This window comes from Armigeres subalbatus, chromosome 2, assembly GCF_024139115.2.
Source record: "Armigeres subalbatus isolate Guangzhou_Male chromosome 2, GZ_Asu_2, whole genome shotgun sequence".
NCBI lineage: Eukaryota > Metazoa > Arthropoda > Insecta > Diptera > Culicidae > Armigeres > Armigeres subalbatus.
The window spans coordinates 451,753,460-451,778,436 of NC_085140.1; the positions used below are offsets into that span (position 1 = coordinate 451,753,460).

A 24,977-nucleotide genomic window follows, 5' to 3' on the forward strand; every position below is an offset into this window, starting at 1 on the left:
CACCCGATATCACTCTTTCTCTATAAATAGTGTAGGAAAAAGTGTATACACATAACAATAATAACAAGCAGATAGAGGCAGTTTAACGATGAAGAAAAAATATTGACTCACAGGGCTGTGTTTTTCCTACTGTACCCATTTTCCGTATCTTCCTTTCCACCTGCCGCCCAGCTTACTGCGATCGCTGTCATGTCTGATATGAAGCACATTTGTTTATATGTACAACTACTACGGTGGGGACCCTTTCCGATCCCTGCGCCCCTCAGCCGAATCCTATAGTTTCGAGCTAGTCAGTCGAGCGAGCTCCAATACCGGATGGGGATTTCTGCCAGGCGGAAATACACCATTGCCAATATTCCTCGCTTCCAGCTGCCGTCCACCGCCGAAATCCCAACACGGACCGTCACATTTCGGACCGGTATTTATAGATTTAGTAAGAGTAATATCCGGTTCACGATATAAATTGAGGAAATTGATTTTTGATCTCTCTCCTCTGGCACATCCGGCCAATCATCGTCCGAGGAAGGAGAGGGGAGAACGTTCCGAAACCGTTGTCGAACGTTCGGCACTCGGATGCAGAAATATTAATCCTCTTCCCGACCTCCCTAGACGGAAGAACCGAGCGAAAAGAGAAACCCGACCACATACAAATAATGTTAGGGGGGTTATTATTTTTAAATGACCGACAAGTTAATTAGGTGGAAGCGAAAATTCCTAACAACGACACAGTTCCCGATGGTAATCCTTGGAAACGTCGCAAAGCTTCCCTAAACCCTAAATTCCCATCAATGATAAACGGTGATCGGCGGAGATAAATGGTTAGACGGAGACCGTCAGAAAGCTACGATAAAGAAAAAATCACAAAGCCCCACTTCTGCTCTAACGAGAAGCGACGAGTCCGACGGTCCCGTAACACAACAGGTCGAAAATTGAAATATTAAGTTTTATTCGCCATTTCCGGTCCCAATCTTCACTTTGTTTTGAACTCCCAAGTTGTTCCCTCAACATTTTTTAGTGGAGGGCTATGGAGTGCCAAGCCAACCTCCATCGAGAGCATGGGCATGGGGGCATAATTTATGCCAATCGCCATACGGCAACGGCTGAAGAGCTCTCCGCTGAAGCACTATCGGCATCGCCGAAAATCCCAGACACCGATTGCCTTCTAATTACCATACCGAATTTCGCACGTAAGTTCGAAAGTATGCAAGAATCTAACAGTCAGCAGAGAGGAAGAAAATGTCGTAAACAAGCAAGAATTTATCGTCATTTGAGGTGTGTGTCTGTCAATCATGAACCCGCTGCCGCGGTAACATTCCCCTTTCCTCAAGTAGGTATGTGGATCCGTCTCTGCGCGGATATCCATTTAGTCTAAATGGGACCTGTTGGATGGAAGGCCTATGTGTCTGTATTCGCTGCACGTTATTAATAGCTACTAATTAATTCCGGTCCCGAAAACGTGAACCGAGTGATTTCCTGCTCGGCGAAATGTTTCCTCCATTAAACTCGAGCGCGCGCGTGTATGTAGGTTTTGCAGCGGACTGACTGGACACACAAATCACTGCCGGTTCATAGTCCAACGCGCGCGCGGAAGACACTTTGACCGCGCCTTATGATTAATCACGAATGTAGGAAGTGGATGGAATGTTTGACGGTGATTTTTTTTTCGATAATTATAAAAATGATTATTTGATTACTGGAAAGGTGCGACCGTTTTGCACAGTAGGCGGGGTAACGTGCCACATGCTTACATGGGAGCCATAAGGCGCAGGGCATCAGCGTTTTCGACTGTTCAATATTGTTCTTCCCTAGCCAAAGATCTTTGGACCGGGACTGGATTAGATCCGGATTTCAGAAAAGCTTGAGATTTATGAGCGTTGTGCATTTCATAAGTACTGTTCAGTACTTGGGCAGTTGTCAAATTTACTTAGGTAATTGGAACAGAACGTCCTTGACCTCTTTCCTTATCATCATCTAAGCTTTAAATGAAAATACACAAAATTATCAGCCAAAACAATGTTCATTTAATTTGATGTTTCAGCCTTTCTCATACACCATGGAGTAACAAAAAAACATTTTTTGGTACAAGTTCCATACTCTTTGTTTCTAAAAGGAGATCGAAGAGGGCTGCGCTTAGGAGAAAACGTGTTTGTTTGTTCCGTAGTTGTTACGTCATATTTTTTTTTAATGCAGGTTTGATGTTGATGTAAATTTAATGAAATGTATATTATATTTGCATAATAAATTGTGACCAAATACGCGCTGGATTATAAAATCCCAGAAGTTTGTTTATGGATTTATTATCCAATTGACAATGGTAGCATAACCGACGAAGCTTATTGTAAGCAAAAGTGATCTTGGACATCAAATACCAGGCAGTTTGAAATGGGTAATTGGAGCTGCAGTAGAGCTTGCACTTTCTAACTCCTGGACTAAATCTAACTGTAAAACTATGTAAAACCGTCAGTTTTATTTCATAACATCACTGCCTGCTAGTGAGGGTTAGTTTGCACATACACACAAGTCCGACACCCTTTGTTTTTTATTGCAAATTGGAAAAATTGGACTTATGTTAATATCACTGTTATGACAATAGCACTGTTTTTTTTTTCAGCCCCAACCTAGAGGTTTGTTCCATCGCGCAATGCCACCGACAGTTTTTGGCATCACGCTGCCGCCGACATTTTAGCATCGGATTTCCGGCGTTTAAAATCTGTCAAATTTGAAGAAGTTTACCGAATTTTTAATTAAATTCCAAAAAACTAGTGGACTTTCCGTAGAATGTTCCGATCCTAAACATCCCGTTGAAACATCAGATATTTTTTTCGTGACAATGCCAATTATTTCATTTCGTAAAAACTTTCTACCAAATGCGTTATTTGATCGAACAAACCATTAGGCCGAAAGTAATTTGGCCGAATGTTCGGTTAAACAGGCCATTTGGCCGAAAAAGTCGTCTGACTTAATAGTCGTTTGTCGCTTGGCAGCAAGGGCCATTTTGGCTTCTTCACTAAACGACACATTCGGCCGTATAACCGATTCGGCTAAATAACTTTTTTGGCCAAATAACATGTTCGGCAAACAACATTCTTGACCAAACCACCATTTCGGCATTTTCGGCCGAATAATCTGTTAGAGTAAACGACTTTTTCAGCCAACGTGGTATTGGGCCATGTGTCGTTGAAACAAATTGCTTGCCGCCGGATGACATTCGGGCAAACGACAGAAAAGGCCGATTGGCTGAAAGCCGCAACCCAACAAACATTGAAAGTGAATAAAGCGCTCACATGACCAAAAATAGTCCTCTATAGCTCATATAGCTAAAATCGTTTGTTGGTAAGGCTGAAAGTTATTTGGCCTAATTTGTCGTTTGATCAAACAAACCATTTTGCTGTAGCCCATCTAGTCTAAAATTATTTTGCCGAAAATATTATTTGGTCGAACAGTTCCTTTTGGTAAAAACAAACAGTTGGTCGAATAGTCCAATTGGCTGAAATGGACGTGTGACAGAAAGGGTCATTCGGACTTAATGGACAAGATGGCTGAATTGGTCATTTTGCCAAAAAAAAGCCTTTTAGCCGAATAGGTCATTTGGCAGAAAATGCCATTTGGAAGATATGGATTTTTTGCAGAAAGGACATTTTCGGACCGAATGGCTATTTCTGCCAAACGGCATTTTCGGCTAAATGATCTATTCGGTCGAATGACTTTTTCGGTCAAACGACCATTTCGGCCACATGACATTTTCAGCCAAATGAAGCGTTCGGGCAAACAACTTCTTGGTCAAATTACCAGTTCGGCCGAATGTGCCCTTTCGGCTGCTTTTCGCTTCCGGCAAAATACCATTTTCGGTCAAACCATTTTCGACCTAATACCATTTCGGACAAACGTTTAATTCGGCCTAATAGAATTTGGCTAGATGACTTCCGGCCTAGCGTGTTATTTAACCAAGTGGCCTTCAAATAAATGACTTCTCGACGAATGACTCTCAGCCAGACGACAGGTAGGGTCATTTGGCCGATAGGTGTTTGGCCAAATATGTCATTTGGCTGAACAAACCTTTAGACAAAAACCCATCTGACCGAAAATTTTATTTACCAAAAATGGACATACAGCCGAAAATGTCGTTCGTTCGACTGGCCATTTGGCCGAAAAAGCCGCAATGGTCGTTTGGCAAAAAGGTGATTTGGCTGAAAATGTTATTTGGCCAAACAGGTGGATGTTTTTGGCCATATAACCCGTTCAGTAATCAAAATTTGGCCGTTGGACCAAATGACATTTTCGATCAAATGGCCCTTTCTGTCAAACAACCAGCCATTCGACCATTTCAGCCAAACGACGTGTTAGGGAAGAGGAAGAGTGCTTTTTCGGTCAAATTACCAGCTCGGTCGTATGTCGCTTTGATCAAACTGTTTTTCGTTGTATAACGGTTTCGCCACAACGTTCATTTCGGCCAAATGCAATTCGGCTTGATGATTTACGACTTAACGTATTATTCGGCCAAACGACCCTTCCTCTTTTTTTATAATTTCCATTGAATTTCCGAATAAAAACTCTCATGGATAGACAAAGAATTCGCTGTAGAAATCCAAAGAAATTCCTCCAAAATTCCGATTTTTTCTTCCTTGAAATAACGAACAATTTTCCGCACAAATTTTGAAAAAATCACGTCGAAGTTCTGAACTGTTTTAATTGAAATTTCGTAAAGATCTTCCGCGGGAGAAAATTCTTAGGAACTTCCACGAGTTCTTAAGAATTTTCTTCCGCAGAAGATCTGAAGAATTCTCTGTGTAAATTTTGAAAAATACTCAACAGAAACTTTCCGTGGATTTTCTGAACATTTTCCTGTAGAAACTTGGAACAATTTTTCGTGAAAATTATGAAGATTTTTTCATGTAATTCCATGGAATTTGTGTTTTCTTGGAAATTAAAAAAAAATCTCAAAGCTTCAAAGTAGTTTCCATGGAAAATCAGAAAATAATTTTCAAATTAATATTTTAGAGAAGCTCACAGAGTTTCCTTCCTGGGGAAGTTCCTTAGATTTTTCCAGAGAAATTCCTTCCGACAATGTCTTAAAAATATCCCGAAGAAAACAGAAAAAAAATCCTTAGAAAACCAGTGCAATAAAAGAACGCCGTCGCTTTCGGTGTGACGAAGAGAACGCCGCCGTCACCGATATAATAATCTAGTTATTATTTAACAATACATACATAGTACATAAATGCATACCTTAGTTAGAATAACAATTGCTAACCATGGTCTAAACAAAAGTTTGCTAATAAGTTTTTTTTTCTGATTTATTTACAGGTAATAATCCAATTGTCAAGAATATTCATTAGAATTGTATGGCGTAAGTAGACACTGAACAACTCAACTTCACTCAATATTCGGTCTATAAGGTATAGAAAATGATTTTCAGTTCAATGATTCATTAAAGACGTCAGGAAGGTGCTGTACCAAGTACGCAAAAAATAATTTACGGACCCCAAGATCAAAGTCTTTTTGCTGATCAGCCAACCTTTCAGTGCAACTTTATCGCAAATACCTAAATAGGGTAAAGTCCGCCGTCAATAAGCCCGAAGCTCGTAAAGGTATTCTGTTTCATTTTTTTTTGCTGTCTTCTCGGAATCACGTTTGAGAAAACCCCTCACGATGGATAGAAGCGCCCCAAAGACAATCCGCAGTCGGCGGCGGGCGACCAAACTGAGCTACGTATACCGTCGTGATAACAAGCATCAGCAGTCAGCACGTTGGGTTGAGCAGATAAGAGAGATGGAAGAAATGGTTGCACACTGAATCGATTGGCATTGACATTGAATCGTTAATTGTCTCCATCATGCCGCTCTGCATACCAACCAAGCAACTACCTGCGGACGAGCCAGTCAATGGGGTTTGTTGTGCCGTTGAGCAGTCGTCGATATGAGTATGGGACCGGAAGAGAGAGGTGAAAGCAGTGCGCACTGGCGAACGCGGTGAAAGCCGTTAACTTTTTCTGTCACTCTTCCGAAGTCGACGACGTCGGCCGGCATACTTATCCAGAGCATCGGTGTAGCAAGATGTCATTGCATTAGGTTGACAACGTCGTCTTCAACGTGGAGCACTTCCAGCTGCTGGAAGGTTATGATTTTATCATCGTCGGAAAACGGCGATTAAAGCGATACGGTTATCGCAACTGGTTCTCGGTACCTGTCATGGCAGGCAAGATCTCCCGTTAGGAACGTTACTGTTCTTTGCCTTTGCCCGGCGAAGAATCCAATCCCTTCCTGTAATCAAGCTAGCTGTAAAATTGGTCGATTCTTATTGATGCACCAAGTAGGCGAGGGGTCGCATGTGGTGACTAATCTATCGGTTGCAAACGATAACACACATTCGGTTGTGATGACGACGGGGTGACTGAATTGGGACACATATGCGTGCGTAACATACTTAGCAGCGTCAGCGCACGCCCCAGGAGGTCTGCCGTCTATAAAAACGTGTGTGTGGCGAAAGGAAGCCACGCGAGTCGGACAAATGTAAGCACCTACCGGTTGTTACCCGAGTTGCAAGGCGAGCGGGCTATTACTTAATCATATTATGAATTTAAAATTTTGACCGACTTTCGAGGTTTGCTTTCTTTCCTTCCTTCATCGGGTCTCGCGCCTATACGGCGTATGCGCTTAGCCGCGGCTCCGGGGGCTGCAAGCGAAAGAGACAACTCGTCGCGTCGCGAGTTATGTGCAGCGCGCGGCTGAGAGGCCCCAAAAGTGTGACACGACCTGTTTGGATGATGGAGAAGGCCGAGGTATGCGGCAAATGGCGATACGGATCGCGACGAGAAAAAGTGAAAATGATGTAACTGCCTACTACTACAAAACGGTCCACACCGGGCCAAACTGCAAGCCCAAGAGGGTAAACGCTGAGAAACAATGCCTCAGCTCGCCCTCCCGCTGGCTGGTTGGCTGGTGGAGTCGTTGCGCTGCGCTCTGACGTAACGCCGCTGCCTCGCAGCGACGCTGTGCTGCTTCGCGGAGATCGCTTACTACGCTCGATTCGGTTTTGTAAACATAACCTATCTCTCGGCCGGAATCGTGTGGCCGTAAGTTGGCCAGTGCGACCGGCCCCGGCGCACCGCCGCCTGTGAGAAGCAGGCGAAGAAAAAGCATTAAATAACATACATACCTACATAATAAAATTTATTATTGAAATAAGACAAGCAAACGACGACGCAAACGAGCTGGTTGTCGGTTACTGTTTGATGAAGGAGGGGGCAGCCGGGCACCGTAGTCCCAGAAACGGGCAAACTGTAAGAGACGTGAGATAATAAAGGCGATAAAATCTCTTAAATAACTTGACTTGGAGCTGTATGTCGTCGGCGGAGATTATTTGAGTCAGGAAGCATCCCATCTCTTGTGAACACACCACAGCCACACACCGGGAACAGCGAAGCAACAACTGCACGACGAGACAGAGCACCGTTTGACATTTCAATTTAGAATATTCATCGAGCGAAATAAATAATAACTTAAATGTACGGCGAGGCGCGGAATGATGGCCGGACCTAAAGATCGGGACAATAAAGGGGGCAGCGTCCCAGTCGAGTGCAATGCGGAAATGGACGTTTTTGCTTTGCAATGTAGATATGCTCGTATCGATATCTGATACAAGTGTCAATCTTGTCAGATTTTTGTTATAACAATCATCCATTATTTTGAAACTCCATTAAGGATTGTTTTATTGTGGTAATTAATCGTTACCATACAAAAAGTATTATATTGCGTCCCATATAATACTTTTTGTTGTGTCCGGCTCCATGAGCAAAATAGAGAAAATAGTCAAAAATCAAATTATCATAACATAATTATAACAACAAATTATCATAATAACAAATTTATTTCCTTCGGAATAGATTTAGAGAATCTTATTGCAATTTTATATTTTTTTCTAAAATCCGGTCATAATATTCCGATTTCACTTAGAATAAACTAGGGGGAATGACGGCTTTGGCAGGTTTTGTTCTATTATTGGCAGGGGTTTTTTTATGACTGATTCTGCTCAAATTTGGCCCAAACATTTTTTGCATATCAAAGAATATTGTGGCCAAATTTCATAAAATTCGGTCGACAAAAACCCCCCTGCCAATAATAGAACAAAACCTGCCAAAGCCGTCTGTTCCCCTACTTCTATAAAAAAAAACTAAAAGGGATGTGGGTAATGTTGCTAAGTCAAAGGGAAGGCTTTTCTTCCTGCTCCTAAATAAATAAATAAATAAATAAAGGAACCATATTTAAATTCTATTTTTAAGAAAAACTGTGGCACGATATGACAAAAAGTTAGAATTTATTGTTCCTCTCAGAGCAGTCTATGCTTAGCTAGGGCATATAGCCCCTCCCCAACAATTGGTTTAGTTTTCAAGTTTTGAGTAATGAACTTTTTCACGCTATCGATTGTAAACTTTTTAACTTCAACAGAAGCTTCCGAACTTCATAACTCTTCTTTTTTTGAGTAGGTGTTCAATCATATATCTATACTGCACGGAAATGCATAAGCCTTGTCGTAACGACAAAAACGCGTTACCCAATCTTGGACGGTTTGCTTACAATCTACGCGCCACGAAGGTTATAACCACAAGCACGAGAAGTTATTTCATGTGATATTTTTGTCGATCACAAAAGAGCAAACATTCGCTAAAAATTTCAATTTAAACTCTTTACCCTATGGCAGCACCATTGTCATGTATCAGTTACTGAAACCTATGGATAACCTTAATCAAGTCATGTTTGAGCAGCTGCAACCAAATCTGTTCAAATTGTGGTAATCATTTGACATTATTGGTGGATTTTTACTTGCCCAAGATTTTAAAGTTGTTGCATAGATCCTGTTTTAAATTTTGCATCTGATACTTTTTTAGCGTAGCATCTCATTCTTGCACTTGTGTTTATTTAGCTTTAGCAACTTAATAAATATACTGAATTCCCACTGTGCCTTGCTAAAAGATATTTTAGTTCGATATATTGGTTCAAACATATAACAAAAAACTTTTTCCAAATCACTGGAGTTTTTCTGCAATTTTCTTCTAGTAATTAAAGAAATTGCGCAGGGAGCGTCCATGCTATGATACGTAGCTTTTCATTCTCTAATGTCATTTAGGAGCATGAATTCTTCGGATCTCGGATCTGTTGATTCCCAGCAAGAGAAAAATAAACAACTTTGATCATGCAGGAAAAACTCTTGCAATGTTGAGGAGTGAACCAGATCAAACAGAATTGACAATTTTGGTTTGAAGCCACATTCGTAGTAGCAAATACTTTCTACAAGTCGCAAACCCTGACTGATTTGGTTGCAGCCACTGTAATGTGACTCGATATGGTCGCACATAAGTCACAGTAACTTGCCTATGAAAAGTGTGCCTCTCGGGAAAGTGTCTCAACAAAAAGTATTACAAACCGAATCGTCGCAATCTTCAGACCCTTCGTACCTAGTTGGTTGATCCCACGACGAATTCTTTTGTACCAGACAGCTTTCGGATTGAAATCTCCAAATCCGGAAGATCTTGGGAACAAGAACTTTGCATCACTCCAAGTATTTTTTGGTGGCATTTTTTGCTACCTTGTTTTAATTCTTCGTTTCGTTTGTCTTTTCTCCATTCTACGTGCAAAATTATGCTTGAACCATTTTTAATTTGAACGCTGCTCAAACCAACAAAAATAAAGTTGAAGTGTTCAGAAAGTAGTCGAACAACCGGAGTCTACAGTACTTCATTTCTGGGCGAATAATATCATTGAGATGATTAATTCTAATAGCCATTTCTTCGGAAATTTGTCCATCGGAAATTCCTTTGGAAAATATATTCTGAAAATTTAAATAAATTTCTGAAAGAATTGCTACAGAAATTTCCGGAGCAATGTCCAAAAAAAATCTTAAAGAATTTCCTAAAAAAAACTTGTAGGAAGTTCAAAAAAATTCTAAGGGAACTTACAAAGGAATTCCATGATTTTTATCAAGAGAGTTACTGAAGGAGTTGTATGAGGAATTACTGGAAGAATTGTTGAAGAAATTTTTAAAAACATCTGTAGGAATTCCTAAACGAATTTCCGAAGAAATGTGCAAACGAATTCGTAGAGGGATTTTCTAAAGATTCCCCAAAGAAATTTTCGGAAGAATTGACCTTTCCCGTCAAAAATTGTATCTCGTTTTATTGTCTCAGTTGATTCTTTGGCTTATTTACAACTTTTCCAAAAAACTCATATTTTTTTTTTAATTTTTAAAATCGAAAACAAAAACCAAAAAAGTGCTGCACGTGTGAACCGGCCTGAAAAATTCATCCGATGTTCGTCCAAAATCGGGCCAATCTTAAAAAACAGCACTCGATTTTAGTTTCAAATTCAAAAAATACTTAGAGGCGTCGAAAAATATGGGTTCTTTGGGAAAGTTGACCTTAAATAAGCCGAGAATCGTGTGAGCGAATAAAAATTTTTGACTTCTATAAAAAAGATTTTCTAAAGAAATTTTCGACGTAAATTTCGAAAAAGTTCTTAGAATTCCTTCAATGAATTTTTTAAATATCTTTAGACATTTCCAAATTAATTTCTAGATATATTTTCGATGTAATTACCGAAGGATTTTCTAAAGGAGTCCCTGGAGGAATTTTTTTAATATATTTTTGCAAAAGACAGGAATGTTCTAAGAAATTCTTAGAATAAATGCGGATTCCTTCGGGAGTTCTTTTGAAGATTCGTGGAGAAATTTCTAAAACTTTATCCTAGAACTTAGGACGGGAATCCAGGAGAAAATTCATAAGAAATGATTGGAGAAAATCCGAGGGAAAAGAATTGCCTATGAACTGATTTGAAGAATTGGAATTTCTGAAATTTCTGAAATATTTTCCTGTAGAAATTACTAAAATAATGTTTTAAAGCTTTTTTGAAGGAATTCTTCTTAAGAAATATCCAAAGATTCTTCCACAAAAATTTTCGAAGGAATTCGCTTCGGAAGTTTCAAAGAAATTCCTGAGGGAAAGTCCAGAGAAATTCCTGGAGGAATCCGAAGAAATTTTTGGATTCATCTGTGAAAGATTTCTTGCAGAAATTCCTAGGAGAATTATTTTAAAATGCATTACGAGCAAATTTTTGAATGATTTACCAAATTAATTCCTAGATGTTTACCTAAAGAATTATTTAGCATTTAAGGGTATTTAAGAAAAATTATTCCCGTATTTGAGTCAGCAGTGAGCCCCTGTTTCGACTACTCTGGAAATGAGACTGCATGCCAAGAAGACCCTCTAAAATATGTAGATTACAGTCCGTGAATGTTATGGAAAAAAATAATGAGGCGGATGGCTTTTCAATCGACTACTAAATAATTTTCTGACGATAAAAAAAATTGCAATGGTCAAAACTGCCTAATATTTTCGTTAACTGATCAACTCCTCCCATTATGATTCTTACCGCTGAAGCCAAATTTCCAACGAATCGATTACACCTAAATTGCTGGTGACCCACTAAATTACAAGATTTCATTCTGCATTTCCAAATTTTTAATAATTAATTGCATATTATTCGGCAACTCGGCCGTACGATTGGTCAAATCAAGCATCCGAAAGATATTGAATCTGCAAAAAAGAGCTAACCGCGGTGGAGGTTGGTACTCGCATTCTGATGGCTTTTCTGCATAAATGTTCCGTTTGGTCTTGTTGTGTAGGGGTTATCACTCCTATCTAGAGAGTAGGAGGTTGAGGGTTCGAGTCCCTTCAAGACACATGGATTCTTTTTTGCAAATTTCATAAATATCAATTTGTCCATTTCGAAACATGTGCTGTGCATATGCACAGCCAAAATATTTAACGAAATTTTAATGCAAAAAACTATTACTGCATTTCAAGGAATTTCCTTCTACAAAAATTCCACCAAAAGTTCTTCCAAAACTATTCTAAAAGAAGTATTCACCTGGAAAAAATATCTTGGGAATTTTCGTATGGAAATCCCGGAGGACATCATAAATTCGATAGAAACTCCCGAAAAAACATTACGAAGAATGTCTGGAAGTTGTTCGATTCCCAGGCCCCAAAACCTCGTCAGTCGCCATATCCGCAGCGCGTACGGTGGCGTTTTGGGGTACGCGCCTTACCGTCACGGCTGCCTGATAACGACTGACAACTTGTTCTTCTTGGCAGCATTCCTCCAACCAGTCAGGGTTATCCGAATTAAATGGCAACCGAACAATGCAACGACCGTTGGATTCAGGACATGAACAAATGGACACAATGGACTCACGACGAGCTGGACTGGCAACGACAACAATAATGAATAATGGAAATCTAAAAATAGTTTCTGTGTGGATTCTGTACAGCAGAATACCACAGTAGAGCTCGGTACAGTAGCGGTTAAGAAACACAGAGTGCCTACCAAATAAAGAAAGGAATAAAAAAATAAAATGTCTGGAAGCAATCCTCAAACAAATCTGAGGGAGCTGTTGGAAGAATTTCTGGATAAACTTATACGGAAGTATTCTTGTAATTCCTGAACGAACTCAAAGATCTCCCGGGAGAAGCTCGATGAATTTGTAAAGAAAATCAAGAGGGAACAAACCACAAAAATACCTACAGCTGTAACGATTTATAAATAATTTGAATCGCTGCAAACGTAAGCCTTAAATATCCAGGGTCTTTTCTTTTTTATGAGAGCCGTATGCGCGCATTCTAGAGAATGATTTCAGTAATAGAAACAATTAGTTCGCCTTGTACATTATTTTTTTATAATTTTTCCCTAATTTACCACACGTATTTGCCATTGGGAGTTGTGGAGGCCGAGATTCTTGTATTTTTTAGAATAATTTCAAATTTTTTCTCCCACCATATTTGTTGCAAATAGAATGGAACGCAATATTGTTTTTATCCTCTGCAAATAGTGTAAATCGCAAGTCTCTTTTGTTACATTTTCCAGCGTTTATTACACTGTTTGATAATAACTAAACTAAATGTTTGGCAATTATTATGCAGAAACTGTCATCAGTAGCCTTTACTTCTGTGGCATACAAATAATCACAATTTGAACAGATCATAACGGACATCATATTTGATTAAGATGAAATTAAGGTGCTGTCTACATTCTATACAAATAGGCTCCTTTTGCCTCTAGCACAACTACACTCTTCGATCTTGGAAAATACTCACTCGATTTTCGAATATTTCGATAGATCACATGAATACCGACTCCAAGATTGTAGGAATTTTCATCTTAACAAAGGATGTAAATTAATCTCACCGATATCGGGAATAATTTGCGTGAGACTGTATGTGCCAGTATCTTCATCTGATCTCACATTTTTTTGTGTCTCCTGACCGAACAACCGGTGATTAATATCTCCATTTAGTAGCAACAACAATTTCGCCGGGCGTCATTACCGCCTTCTCTATCCACCGCAGGCTCCACTTCCACCTGGCTTACGCAGATCGAGAACATCTCGAAAAGCAGCTATGCAAATTAGGCCGGTAGTCGATCGAGTCAGGCAGCGAAATTATCAATTCAGCTCAGTGTATATTCTAATTGCGGCGGGAGATTAGGGAGCTCTCCAAACCAGACTCACACACTCCATATAATACCAACAGGACGCGCGTTGCGCTACTGCTGCTCCATCGAAACTCTATCGGAGAAGGAAGTGAGCACTCGTTCGCACGGTGAACAACGCGTGAACGACGACGATGACGACGAGTTCGAAGCATCATCCCCTCGAGAAGCCAAACCAAGAAAAGAGCAGTTAACGTTCCGCGACTTCCTGCTTGATCCGCGGAGAAACCCGTTCTACTTGTGTCCCGCGGGGCGCGTCAAGCGCAACGCAATTCACGGCACACGTAACGGCCGCAGCGCGGCGGTGATCGGCTGTCAATAAAATACAGAAAATAAAATTGAAAAAAAAACCGCTACGGTAAAGAATAAGGAAGCGTGTTTGCAATCAAAGCAACCTGCGGTCGGTGGGAGCGCAATCAAAGTTAGGCATTTAAATTCTGTGCGGACGTTACTGGCGGAGAAAGGCTCACCTGTGCGAGTTCCAATCGAGTGGAGTCGCAGTTTTCTTTTCGTTTGAAGGTTATTGCTGCTTTATAAATAAATAGAGGAGTCGTTTTATTTATACTACGGGCGAGTCTAACTCGGCGATTCAAGTACCAGACCAACGCGGATTTTAGCCGAGAATGCTATCTCTCTTCCTGTTCGGTTGAGTGCGAACAATAATCGCGCGCTCAACGGCGTCAGGAGAAGACAAGCAAAGCGTTAGCACTTGAAATATTATGCAAAGAAACTTTGTTTACATTCAGAGATCGTTCTATCGCCGCAGCAACGTGTACGTGCATCTTTTTTTATACACCTGAGGAACAGGAAATCGTTGCGAGAAGTTTATATTTTGAATTAACACCCGCGAGTCTGTTATATGGTTACACTCAAATCTGATGTGATTCAGAGTATATTAAAATTCAAGAAAGGAAATGTTGAAAGACTTATTGTCTGCGTTATTCGTTATTCGAAATAAATTGAAAATTGAAATTTGTACAGATTTACTTTTTATCAATCTAAAGATGACGCAAGAATATTTTTTTCTATCTGCCTGAGCCGATAACACATCCAGGAAATTAATTCCTACTCTTTAAGCACATAAATAAGAGGCACAAAATAAAACAAATAGTATTTACATAAACAAATCAGTTCACCCACTGTTGGCCAGCAGTTCTAAAGAAAACAAAACAAGAGTAATTGATAAACCAATTGTCGTTTGCCGGAGCGTACTGCCAGACGTATGCGATCTATCTTCTTATTCGCCTATCTTCCCGTGTGTGTAACCATTTTCCGCATGCCTAATTAATCACCGCCGCGAACGCGCACGAGCTGAACGCTGACGGTACGCAAATCAAAATCAATTCCTATTTGTTCTGGCGTTGGCTATAGGCGCGTAAAACGCGGAAGCAGTGTCACGCACTCATCGTTGAAGATGCTCCACGACAGTACAAGTCGTCAATCGTTCGTTGTCGCAGCTGCTGAGTACCGCTCCATCCGCGTACATATCGGGCAGCCATGCAGTGCCTGCAACACAGTAGTCCTTGGAATTGCGGCGATTTAAATTTACAGTTGCGCAGCGCCGCCGCCGCCGCCACTGCCACAGCCGCCAGGCAACCTTTTATGGCTTCACGTCTTCTGAATGTTCTTTCGCACCGCTTGCTTTGCTCCGTTGCTTCGGTCGCCGCGTATCGTATAGGGACTAATTAAATCTCCGAGTGCCACCGACATCTTCCTGCCTTGTCCATGTGGTTGGCCTGGATGCGTTTAACCATTATCAGTTTTTCTCGAGAGCATTACGAGCCTGCTGTTGCTCACCGGACATTCCGGCTGCGCGGGACGTACCCATGGAAACAACCTGATGAATAAAACTTTATGAACTTTATTTATAATATCATTTTAGTTTCCGTTTAAACCGGTTATGCTCTTTTTTGCTGTCAGATCGAGATCTTTTCTCATCTCGAGAATCTCCTTTTTTTCTTTCGATCGCCTCTTCTCGCCTCGGCGGAGCATTCACTCACTCGCCGAACACATACATTAAGTTTCACTTCCCGTGAAACAAGTCGACCAGAAGAAGGGAAAACACCAAATTACCACAAGTCATCACCGAGGAGCGCGTCCCACCTCCGCTAGCGATCGGATTCTGTGTCCGAGCGCGCAACATACGCAGAAGAAACAGGAAAAGAGATCGGAGGAACAACAACAAGAAACAGATAAAAAAAACAACCATAGGAGCAAAAATGGCCCCTCGGTCCTTTGATCGCAGTTGGCCGTTAACGATGACGAGAAACGGAGATTCGAGGGGTCAGGGGTGGGCGGTTTAACTCCCAGCGCAACCGCGAATGAAAGGAGAAGGAACTAATGAAGCGTACATAAACCTCATTCCACGGTCCATCCGCATTTCTTGACGCGGCGGCTTGGACGTTCTCTGTTGTCGTCGTCGTCGTCGTAGCTACACACTGATTCCGTTCGGGAGCATTTTAGGGATCACCCGTTCGCTCGGTAGGGTGCCGGCTCACCTGTGCTACTCATATTAACAGTGTAACCGGATAACAGCGCCTGCTTTGCAAGGGGTCGCCGGCCGTGACGCGCCTGTACACTCGTTCACGTTAGTCAAAAAGTCGGCCTCCTCTCCCATCCCATTCCGTTGCCAACCTTCACCCTTCATATGAAGGCATTTCTCTTCGCTTTGTTCCTCCTTTTTCTGGCATGATCGATGAAAAACAAGCCAAAATGAAACGTCTCTGGCGGGGCCGCCGCTGCCGAAAAAAAAATATAAGAACTTTAACTCTTCTCGCGGGGCCTCAGCGGGCGTACATCAGACGTCATCCGAAAAACGGACCAGGGAAGGGGCGGCGAAACGGAACGATCGCTCTCGGACGTTTCCTGCATGCCATTCTGTTTACCCGCAGAAACTGTCAAACAACAATAATGTGCGTGCCGTTTGGGGTGTTTGGCATCGGCGAAACGGGCGGAACGGTGAAGATCCAGTCCACCTGGCGGTTATTTTGAAATCACTGTTTGAATGTCTCTTCAAGAACTAGGTGGGTTATAATTTTTTATGGGAAAATGCATTGATTATGTCATTACGTTGGACATTTCTAGTGTCATATGCCCCATGTCGCTATTTTAGTATGAAACACTTGAACATTTTTAATGGACCGTCACACATCAGAAAATCCCAGTACGCGTGACAAAATTTATGGACGTTCCTTAATGTGTCGTATTATTTGAGCCTTTTTTTAAACCTACTTCCTGCTATTTCTACTATTAACATTGAACTATGAAATAATGGTCGCACTAACGTGATTGCTATTAGTGTTCAAAAGCTGATATCAAAGGTATCCAACCAACAGGACATGAGGTCCTACGTCAACAATTATTATAAATTATCTTATATTGAAATATAAATCACTGTAATCGCAGTAATCACAGAGAAAAAATCTCTTCAATAAAGAAAAAATAAATAACAAACCTAACTACAATAGACACAAAGGGAAAATAAGTTTAATTTCTCGTTATACTTCAAACTTTCGCCTAAAACTGCTATTGAGGAATAAAGTGAGCCTAAAAAAATCATTCAAATTTGTTGATAACATTCCTCGAAAAACATAGATTTATTTTATTTCATAATGAACATCTTTAAATACTAAAAACATTTCAATTGACAATAATAAACAATGATAGCGAATTTGAAATTCAATCATAGTAGGCATGTGAAATGACAGCAAAGCAAAAAAAATCAATCTCAGTAGGCAGACATGGGATGCTAGATTATTCAAAGCGTGACATAGTACACAAATGAAGATCATTCAGTGCGTAAGGACATTTCGTAGTAGTCGCTAATTTTCCGAAAAAGATGGAATCGAGTAAAGATTTGTTTGGCTACGACAAATGCCATCCCAATGCTAGTGACCTCCTAGTCGATAATTCATAATTCAAGTGTTTTCACTTTTTGCGCTAATCATTTCGCATTCCTCGTTGAAGAACAAACCTCTCAAAAGAGGAAACGACTACTTGAGTTACCCCCCTGGCAGCACTTTATAAATGCAAACTAAGCAAGCCTTCTACTACAGTTACCATAGTTTCACACCACCACCCAGCACCGCGGCCTGTTTGTTTCGTTTACTCTTTCTCATTTCAACAATTATCCCCCCAATTGTGCCAAACGTGTGATCCCGCTCTGGACCTAAGCAGTTGACTATTTTCTATCCAAAATCGCATGAGCAAATCAGTTTTCTTCGAACAACTAAATCGGCGGTTTCTCTTCCCATAAACCATTTCTCCAGGATGGGCCGAGTAAATATTTGCCTTTCGAATGGCCAAGCGAACGCTCAACGGGTGAGGGGACACTCGAAGGGAGGCACGGTAAACACATATTACACATCCCGTTTCCTCCTCGAACAAACGAGAAGCGCGAGATTCTCAATCTTCCCCCATGTCTTTTGGTTTGTGCTCACCGCAGAACGAGCTCTTTTTGTTTAAAAAGCAATGATGAAAAAATAATTAACAGAAAGAAAAACGGCCAGAGGAAAACGCGCTAGCGCTATCTCTTCTCCAGCTCCAGCTTCAGCTCGGACACATGCGATGCGATGGTCTGACCTTCTCCTACTTTCACCCTCTCCTTGTACGGTTACACGCCCTTTATCTCTGCGGTTTACCCCATCGCGAGTCCCCTCACCAATGCCAACGCTCTCCAACAACCAAACGCCGAAGAAAGAACGAAGATGAGAAATATTTTTATACATATCATAAAAAAAATCAATTTCCGCTGAAAACCTGAACTAGCGGATGTTATTTGAATACACTTCATCTCACTGTGCTTGCTCTCCAGTCTTCTTCCATCTCGCACGTCCCGGCTTACCTCGTTCTTTACCTCGTTTGCGCGCTCCATTAGGCTATGCACATACACACTCATTCGTTCGCCCGGTCGTCGGTACCTCCTACCGTGACCGATTCGGCCGACCAAAGCATGCTCCACTGCCTGTCCTGCTGTCGGTGTTGATGCCTCCTTCGTTTGTATATGTCGTCTGCATGGTAGCGACTCCAGAGACGAGATGGGCGACTCAGTTGGTTGAAACGACATCATCTTCACTCAATATTCCACAGTAGGCCTCCTAGGTCCGAGCGAAAGAAGGGCGAGAGAAGCGAAAATAGCCTCGGGGCAGTCCTCATTTCCCGGATTGCCTTTCCGCTCTCGCCGTAATGAAATTATGACCTTTTGCAGGCAACAGTGGCCACCGCAACGATCAACTGTCGGCGGGATGTGAGAAAATTATCCCATTATAGAGCAAGTTTTCCTCCATGTGTGTATACGCGCTTTAATTTTACCTGAACCCGTTCCAATTCAAGTCCACGGAGACACTAATTTTCCATCATCATCTCTCCGTTTCTTTTTTCAGAAGCCGACCGAGCACAGCAACAAAATGAAGCTGCTACCGATACCATTGTCACCGTTGAATCCTCCCGCACCGCTTGGAATATGGGGATCGGATCTACTCTGGCGGTATCCACCGGCACCACCCAGTCCTCTTGCTGACCTCAAGACGCAACTGCCGCCTCAGTTGAACACCGACCCACGGATTTGGGGTCGCGAGGAGGTCGCCGTATTCCTGCGGTTCTGTGAGCGAGAATTCGACCTACCCAAGTTTGATCTAGATCTGTTCCAAATGAATGGCAAAGCTCTCTGTGTACTAACCAAGAACGACCTGGCTGAACGTAGCCCAGGCGCAGGAGACGTCCTACACAACGTGCTGCAAATGCTGGTTCGTGATGCCCAGACCCTACACCGCCATCTACCGAACAGCCCTGTGACTCCTACTAGCCGCTATCCGCTGTCACCTCACAGCCATCCTCCAACACCAAATTGGAGTGCCCTAGCACCCCCCGATAGCCCTTTCTTCCACAACAGCCACCTGCAGCAGTTCATGGCCGCATCGAATTCCGTCACTCTTAGTCCAGCGCCATCTATTGATTCCCAAGCGGGAAGTCCACCACAAAGCCACCAAGAGCAGCTACAGAACGTTTTCCAGAAATCCTCCAGCAGCAGTAGTAGTATCCACACGCAAAACAGTAACTCTGGAGGCAGCAGTAACCAATCCGACTCAGATGAGGACAACTCCACTGCCAAATATCACCCCCTTCCACTATCCCATCCAGACAGCAAACTACCATTACTTACCCAACAAAACCAGAGCCCTCCACTGACCCCAATCTCCAAGGAAACGCAACATCTGGGTCAGCTGCAGTTGCTTGACACCAAGACGCTCCAATACCCGGTATCGTCACTGTTGAACAATAGTTCCAGTGCAAGCAGCAACAATGGTGTCACGAGCTCCACCGCCAACGGTAGCACAAATGGAAGCAGTAGTGGCAGTAACGCTTCCCTCAGCAATGGCTCATCTGCCGTCTCGAATGGCCATTCGCTCAGCTTAAAGTCGCCAACCCTGTCACCACCATCCAGTTCATCTTCTAATGGGTCGTCTTCAGCGCCCAATACTCCTGGAGCGTTCCTTCCAGTCAAGCGAGAATTCTTCCCTGATGGTCCTGAACCTAACACAAGTAAGTACTTTTGCTTCAGTCTGTCAACCATTGTTCAGACCTAACTATTTTCACCCTCTATTCCAGATGGAAGACTTCTGTGGGATTTCCTGCAACAGCTCTTGAATGACCCATCTCAACGGTACAGCAGCTATATTGCGTGGAAGTGTCGAGATACCGGAGTGTTCAAAATCGTCGATCCAGCGGGATTGGCCAAACTATGGGGCAAACAAAAGAATCACCTCTCGATGAACTACGACAAAATGTCTCGTGCGTTGCGGTACTACTATCGTGTCAACATTCTACGAAAGGTGCAAGGCGAACGACACTGTTACCAGTAAGCCCCCCACAGCCAGGAGTCACTTTCCACAATCGACTAAACTGTTTTTTTTTCCTTCCGACAGATTCCTCCGCAATCCCACTGAGCTGAAGAGCATCAAGAACATCTCCCTACTTCGCCAAACAATGGCCAGTCAAAGCGCAAACGGACAATCCACGGCATCGGCCGGAGGTGCCGGCAACCACTCGCTGATGTCACTGCTGCCGAACGGTGCTAACATTCACCATTTAGCTGCTGCCGCCGCGGCCGCTGCGGCCTCCCATCAACAGGCAAACGGTGGAGGTCCGATTTCGCCCAGCGCGTTACACCACCCCCATCACCCATCGCAATCGTCAGTACAAAGCTCAGCATCCGCCAATGGTGCCGTCAACGGTTACCACATCAAGATGGAAACCGATCTCGATGAGATGAAGCCTACCGACCTGAGCACAAGTGATCGTAAATACTACGGCACTGGATCGAATGGAGTTGACTGTTACCCGTAAGTTTTTTTTTTTTTCGGAGGAGACCGTTAGCACCAACTCACATTTATCCTTTTACCTGTTTCAGATTGATTCGGAACGCAAATGGTTTAACCACCATCCAACTGCTACGTCAACAGCAAGCCCACCACTCACAGGAGAACGGGTCACCTCCACCATCCCCCAGTCATCTGTCGCTCAACTCTCAATCCCTGCATACCATCAGCAGCAACCTGCACCACTTGCACCAACAACAACTGCAAGCACAGGCTGCTGCCGCGGCAGCTGCTGTTGCGGCCGCCGAAGCACGGCACCAGCAGCACCAGGAAGACGACGAACACCGACTAAAGCTGGAACATGACCGAGAACACGACCGGGACCGAAGTCCCTCGCCTGTCGACCACCACCAGCAACAGCAGCACCACCACCATGTCGTTAAAGCCAGCGACGACGAAAGCATGATGCCCACGGATCTGAGCAAATCCGATTCAATGTACTACAAATAGGCAACTGTTCTCCCATTCATTTGGCAACATTGTTGTGACAATCATCATACAGAGGACGCTTCGACGGAGGATAGCTCGTGCTATCGGACCTCAGCCAGAGACCGGCGTAACGAGAGATCTCAGCAACCACCGGTGCCATCCTTCCATTTGCGGTAGAGCGAAAAGGCGATCTCATTGGCTGGCGGTCCACACATCGGCTATCCTTTTATCTTCCGTGTGTTTATCACAAATGACTGAACAAAAAAAAAATAAGAAAAATAAAGCAAAAACAAAAATACGTGTGATAGAAACAAAACGGCGGAAATTGTAAACACAAATATCCAAAACGGAAAAAAAACAAATGTGCCAATCGTTCTCATTATTGCTATCGTTTCAGAGTTTAATCAATCATGAGTGTGTTTATCTCGCAGGTCGATATCGTTATCGAGCAATGGGAAATCTAATTCGAAAAATGTACAGAAACACTAACACACTGAGAGAAAACTAGTAGTTAAATATTCTACACCTATTACACGATGGGTTTCGCGGAAAAGGGTTCATCTTTTCAATTTCTTGTATTATATACCTACTAAACGAAATTTTGCGGTCGAAAAACTATCGCTGTAACTAGTGTGGTTTTCGATCTACAGAATAGGAGAAAAAACGAGGATTTAAACCGAGTATGTTGTTAATAGAAGCGTAGCGAGGGCAACTTGTGTACAGTTTTTTTTACTCATAGAGGTAGAGTTCACCCTATTTTTGTGACTACACACACCTAGCAGTTAAGTGGTTGATCCAGCCAGGAAAAAGGTACTCATTTAGATTTTTTTTCTTCCAACGACATGCTTATTGGTTTGTTCGAGATATTTTTCGTTTGTTTTAGAAAAAGAATTTAAAACATGCATAGTAGGCTAAGTATGAAAACTTTCCTTCACAATTGGCTTCCATTTCACGATAGAATTATGAAATTTACAAAATTTGAACAAATGTGATGAAGACATAGAGGTTTATATTCGAGAGAAAAAATTACAGATTTTTTTTTGTTTTCGATTTAATGATGTGTGAGTTAGTAATGGTATTATTTAGTACATTTTTGTTGGTTTGAAGAAAAAAAGGGTCGAAGTTGTTTTACTACTATTAGTGGAATATTCTCTACTTCTTTTTGTTGGCTTTAACTGGAAATCGAAATCTTCCTTATTTTTACACTAGTTTTATAAAATTATTATTGTAAATATCGTAATTTTTTAATACTGTAATTTGTACATTAGGTTAAGTTTCCGTCTCATGTAGAATAATTTACACAGAATAGGGTCAACGCATTAACAAAAGCAAACGCAAATAATCCAACACATATACAACACCCCAAATAGTGGCAGAATGTGATATTTTCAAAAAAAAAACACAAAACTTTTCCATAGGTTGCTGCGTTGTAGAACTGGTTTTTTCCCTAACCTACGCGGATTAGTTTACAGCATATATAAACAGGTAGCCAGTTAGCACTTAGCTAATCCATCACCAACAATAGCAAACACCATAAGAATAGTGCACGTCGGAAACACCCAGAGTCCATAAACAGCCAGGTTCTTTTTTTTTGTTTTGTACTATATAAATGAGTGTCAGAGAAAAACGAACACAATCATTTTCGCAATAGTTTTTTTTGTGTACTGTAAAGCATTATTTTTATCACAATCTTTATTAGAGTATGACTTTTTTAGAGTTTATCGATGATAATGTATAAGAAATGCAAAAAAGAAGACTCAATCCCAATAAAAAATATAGAATTGTTTCAAACAAATAAATATGCGTTATATTTGAAGGAACTACCAAAACAGTGTGCCGCTCAAGAGGCACTAGCCCATTCCTACAGTAGGGGGAATCTGAATAAACCTGCACGGTCGTCCGTGTTAGAGGCTGCCCTATACAGCTGCTAACCCGTTGCGGCTGCTGAGCAGCAAATTCCACGTTATATATTCCTTTTTTTTAAAGGTTTACTGGCGTCCCTCTGAATAGTGTAGAAACCTCTGCACTAGGCCTTTGATGATATCATGGGGCTGTCCATAAACCACGTAGACTCTTGAAGGGGGGGAGAGGTTTCGAAAAAGTCTACGATATTCTACGAAGGGGGACGGGGGGTATACCAAAAGTCAACGCAGATTTTTTTTTATTTATTTTTTTTTTGAAAACAGCAGCTTTGAGCGGAGTTCACTAGTTTGATTATTTTTAGGATTTTACTTTTTTTTGCATGACTTGACCAAAATAATCTCTTGCGTCTAAACTACGGCTTAAAACTATCAAAACACCAGAAAGTTCTTCTGTGCAAGGGCGTAGCCAAGGGGGGCAGGGGGGGGCCGTCGCCCCCCCTAAATTTTGGAAAGATTGAACGGGTACTGAAATGAATTCCCTCAAACATGTGCACTTTACGATCCAATCATATATAGAAATAGGTGGTTGAAATTCAAAAGATTCCCAAAAATTATTAGGGCATCCAGGATCCATAATATATGAAAGTTCAAAACAACTCGAAACATTTCGGGCTCAAAAATTCTCCTTGAAATCCCTCTAGAAGCTTCTGAATTCCTCCGGAAAGTTATCCACAAATTCCTCTGAATATCGTTCGAAAATCCTTCTCATGTAATTGTAATTCCTCCTTATCTAGAAACACCCCACTAATTTTTTTTAGGAAATTCACGAGGAAATTCCTTGAAGATATATTTTCTTCTCTCCAAGATTTACTTCTAGATATTTTCTCGGCTATTCTCTCTTCAGGAAGAATCCGGCATTTCCTTCAGGCATGCATTCGAGAGTTCCATCAAGAATACATACCGAATTTCTTCCCAAAATTCTACCAGAAGTTTCTTCAAAAATTTATGACGGAAATCCTCCGATTTAGCTCCATAATTTCACTTGTAAATCTATAAGAAATTCCTTCGGAAATTCTTCTAGGAACTTCTCCGGGCATTCCTCTCGGAACTCTTCCTTTAATTCCTCCGGGATTACTTCCAGGAAATTTTCCGGGAATACCTCCATATATTCAATAGCGAAATCATCTAGCATTCCAATCTGGAATTCTTTTCGCAATTACTTCAGAATATCCTTCAAGAAATCCTCTAGAAATATCTTCATGAATTTCTCCTGGAATTCGTCCAAGTATTTCCCCAGAAATTCTTACAGGTATTTTTTCGGGAGTTTCTTCAGGTACTTCTCCAGGAATTCCTTCAGGAATTTCTCCGGGAGATTTTCTGCGGAAGTGTACTAGAATTCTTTCCAGACTTCACTCGGAATTTACTCGGATATCTGCCAAGAGTTCTTCCAGAAATTTCTTCGGAACAATCCGCAGGGATTTTCTTCAGCAATTCATCTGGGAATACTTTCAGGATTTCATCTGGGAATCTCTGCATTAATTCCTCCTGGTATTTTTCTGGGAATTCCTTCAGATATTTTTTCGGAAATTCCTTTAGGAACTTCTCTAAGAATTATTTCAGGACTTCCATGAGGGAATTCCTCCGCAAGTGTTTGTGGGAGTTCTTCCGGGAGTTTTTACAAGAAATTCTCCGGTAATACCTCCAGGAACTTTACAGGGAATTCCTGGACGATATTTGGCAGGAATTTCACGGGAAATGGGATTTCGGAAGTT

General features: G+C 41.8%; 1 protein-coding gene across 1 annotated transcript in view; it reads left to right on the plus strand.

Moving 5' to 3' along the window:
* Positions 1-21,659, plus strand: part of LOC134213741 (ets DNA-binding protein pokkuri) — a 56,319-nt gene extending 34,660 nt beyond the window's left edge. The window contains exons 2-5 of the mRNA XM_062693062.1: positions 18,920-20,078; positions 20,145-20,394; positions 20,462-20,878; positions 20,947-21,659. Coding sequence (XP_062549046.1) covers positions 18,920-20,078; positions 20,145-20,394; positions 20,462-20,878; positions 20,947-21,364 — 2,244 coding nt within the window. The 3' untranslated portion in view covers positions 21,365-21,659. The remainder of the gene's footprint in view (positions 1-18,919; positions 20,079-20,144; positions 20,395-20,461; positions 20,879-20,946) is intronic.
* Positions 21,660-24,977: the final 3,318 nt, after the last annotated feature.